Source organism: Euphorbia lathyris, chromosome 2, assembly GCF_963576675.1.
Source record: "Euphorbia lathyris chromosome 2, ddEupLath1.1, whole genome shotgun sequence".
NCBI classification, from domain to species: domain Eukaryota; kingdom Viridiplantae; phylum Streptophyta; class Magnoliopsida; order Malpighiales; family Euphorbiaceae; genus Euphorbia; species Euphorbia lathyris.
Window position 1 is genome coordinate 117,274,612 of NC_088911.1, and position 3,697 is coordinate 117,278,308.

Genomic DNA, 3,697 nt, shown 5'->3' on the forward strand with positions numbered 1-3,697 from the left:
CCCGGTTGGCAAATTCAATGCCATGGCGGGTTAACAATTAAAGGTTCGTTGGGGTAGTTGCATCCTCCCCCATCCCTTTCCCCCTTTAAAAACCCTTTTCTCCATCTCCTCCATTTCATCATTCTCTTCCAAAGTTTTCTTCTTTTTCATCTGGGTTGTCTTTATTTTTTGTCAACAATCTCAGAATCTTAACAATGGCGGAATCGGTTACTGTTGAAACTCAGCCCGAAAACAACAAAAAACACAAACTCCCAAACTTTCTCTTATCAGTCAGACTAAAGTATGTGAAACTGGGTTATCATTATTTGATCTCAAACGCTATGTTTCTCCTCCTGATTCCACTTTTAGGCATAGCTTCTGCTCATTTCTCGACACTAAGTATCGAAGATTTAGTCGAGCTATGGAGACAACTTCAGTTCAACCTCGTATCAGTAACTCTATGTTCCTGTCTCATCGTATTCTTATCCACTCTTTACTTCATGAGCCGTCCCAGAAAAGTCTACTTACTAGATTTCTCTTGTTACAAGCCGGAGGAAGCTCGGATGTGCACAAGAGAGATTTTTATGGAAAGGTCAGCGTTAGCCGGAAGTTTCACTGAACAGAATTTGGCTTTTCAGCAGAAGATTCTAGAAAGATCGGGGTTAGGACAGAAGACTTACTTGCCGGAGGCGGTGATGCGTGTGCCGCCGAATCCGTGTATGGCGGAGGCGCGGAAGGAGGCTGAAACTGTTATGTTTAGTGCTATTGATGAACTTTTGGGGAAAACTGGTGTTAAAGCGAAAGATATTGGGATACTTGTTGTGAATTGTAGTTTGTTCAATCCGACGCCGTCTCTTTCTGCTATGATTATTAATCATTATAAGTTAAGAGGGAATATTTTGAGCTATAATCTTGGTGGTATGGGCTGCAGTGCTGGCCTTATTTCTATTGATCTTGCTAAACAGCTCTTACAGGTAATTAATTTAATTTAATTAACTTCCTAATTATCATTAATTAATTAGTTTAATAATTCAATTTCATGCTATATATAGGTCTATTTGTATGATGTAGGGACAAAGTTGTAACTAAATTTAAGAAGTAAAAAGGTTGGTGATTGTTTGATTTATATATAAATGTTACTCTTTCAAATCATGGATTAAGGAAAACATTAACATGTCTCAAATATTGTGTTGTTTTACTAAAATATCCCTCTAATGTTTTCTTTTTAAATGTAAAATATTTTGTTATTGATATTAAATGCAATGATATATTTGGAAAAATTATATATTTAAACTTCTCTTTTTTAGAAAGTGACAAATATTTAAAATATATATATTTTTTATTAAAATAACATCATTTTCCAAACAGAGAACTAGCACTTCACAACTACCCTTATTTATGATATATGATTCCTAAATGATAATATATATAGTATTATCGTATTTTATTTTAGGAAAGGTAACGCCAATTTTGAGTTTTTATGGTTTATATTGCAAATATGTGATCAGTAAAAAATAATAATGAATAACTATATGATTTTAATTAATTAAATGCTTATTATGATTAGTATGACTATTAGTAAAGTGATATTTATAAACTTTATTTTTATTATTATTATTATTATTATTATTATTATTAATCGGGCTTATATAGATTGGATTTATAATAATAGGATTGTCAATTTCTGATATGATGTCATGATTTATATTAACCATCGCATTGACACAAATTTTAGTTTTATTTACATCATCACGTGAAATATATAACTAATATAATGCGATCATGATATTACAGGTGCATCCCAACTCGTACGCTTTAGTAGTGAGCATGGAAAACATTACACTAAACTGGTACTTTGGAAATGACCGATCAATGCTAGTCTCCAACTGCCTCTTCCGAATGGGTGGAGCAGCGATCCTACTCTCGAACAAATCTCGAGACCGCCGCCGATCAAAGTACCAACTGATCCACACAGTTCGTACCCACAAAGGAGCGGACGACAAATGCTACAACTGCGTATTCCAAAAAGAAGACGAAAGCGACAAGACGAGAATCGGTGTCTCCCTCTCGAAAGACCTAATGGCGGTCGCGGGTGAAGCCTTGAAAACAAACATCACAACATTAGGACCATTAGTGTTACCAATGTCCGAACAACTTCTGTTCTTTGCAACTTTGGTTGCAAGAAAGGTTTTCAAAGCCAAAATAAAACCTTACATTCCTGATTTCAAGTTAGCATTTGAACACTTTTGTATCCACGCAGGAGGAAGAGCTGTTTTGGATGAATTAGAGAAGAATCTAGAACTTAGTGATTGGCATATGGAACCTTCTAGAATGACTCTTTATAGATTTGGAAACACTTCTAGTAGTTCTTTATGGTATGAACTTGCTTATTCTGAGGCTAAAGGAAGAATGAGAAAAGGAGATAGAACTTGGCAGATTGCTTTTGGTTCAGGGTTTAAGTGTAATAGTGCTGTTTGGCAAGCATTGAAGACTATTAATCCTGCTAAAGAAAAGAGTCCTTGGATTGATGAAATTGATGACTTTCCTGTTCATGTTCCTAAGATCGAATCGGTTCGTTCTTCTTGAATTTAATGCTTTGCAATTAGCTAGAAGATCGATGTCGGTATAGTGGTTCGAGGTCAATTGGTTGATGTGGACCATTCAGGAAATGATACGTCAGCAGTGAACAGGAGATTGTGTTTTATTTTATTTTTTTCGGATGCTATTGTCCATGCAATTAGAATTGTCAAATAAAATATAGTTCCTGCATTTTTATTTTTAGTTTTGTGTGTTTAAAATTTTCAATGGAAGAAGAGACGGATATAAATTGAACTCTTATTTCTCATTAGAAAAGAATTACATAATTCAAGGATATTTATACTCCAAAATACATTTGAAAGAGGACTATAAGAAGACTATTATACTAAATACATTGGTTGACTACATTTTGTTTTTTTTTTATTATATTCGACGGAAAAATATAATGATTTATATACATAATTTTTAACGATTGTTATCTAAATGATTATTGTAATTGAAATATATTTAGGATTGAAAACCTCTTAAATCAGATGTTCTTTTCGAAATATATTACGGATTGGAGGCCCCCTTAAACTAGAGGTCCTAACTTAGTTAAAATTAGAAAGACACCTCAATTCTAACACTCTCCTCTCTCAAGTTGGAAATAGTAGATGACCCAGATCCAACTTTGTATGATGTGTGGAAACGAATAGTGGAAGAAGCCGAGCCAAAAGAACGATACTCCGAAAGGAAGAGATGGCTAAAACATGTGGAAACAGAGTCCACCCGTTGTATGGATCCAAAAGAGAGTTTATGTCTATTTGTTTTAATCCACTCACCATGTGGATATTCCCACACGCCATGTAGACTTGCGAATCAATATTGCCCATTCTCCACATTCCTCCTAATTACAACGTTGTCACATTTTTACCATTCTTCCATTTTTACGCTTTCGCCTTTATTTAAATTAGTTTATTATTAGCGGCTTTATTGTATTTTCTTATTTAGGATTTAGTCGGTATTTAAAATCCATTTTACCAAGTTATAAACAATCTTTTTATCAATCAATCAATACAATTTCTGTTTGAGATTTATTAAGGTTCATCCCTCTTATCTACGGGGGATTTTAATTTCTACAAGTTTTAGCTTATGAATTTAGGGGTTTAACGGCTCCTTCAGATTTAGTTTGAGAATATCT

The 3,697-nt window shown here is 34.0% G+C and overlaps 1 protein-coding gene across 1 annotated transcript; it reads left to right on the top strand.

The window, feature by feature from the left end:
- LOC136219643 (3-ketoacyl-CoA synthase 11-like) lies at positions 1-2,760 on the top strand. Its single transcript, XM_066007120.1, has 2 exons — positions 1-953; positions 1,774-2,760. The coding sequence occupies exons 1-2, from the start codon at positions 195-197 to the stop codon at positions 2,563-2,565; spliced, it is 1,551 nt and encodes a 516-aa protein (XP_065863192.1). The 5' UTR covers positions 1-194; the 3' UTR covers positions 2,566-2,760.
- The last annotated feature ends 937 nt before the right edge of the window (positions 2,761-3,697 follow it).

Bases quoted from the DNA above. Each gene is read 5' to 3' on its own strand.
- LOC136219643 (XM_066007120.1), top strand. From the start codon at position 195: ATGGCGGAATCGGTTACTGTTGAAACTCAGCCCGAAAACAACAAAAAA. The intron at 954-1,773 runs GTAATTAATTTA...ATGATATTACAG, and splicing joins TTGCTAAACAGCTCTTACAG to GTGCATCCCAACTCGTACGC.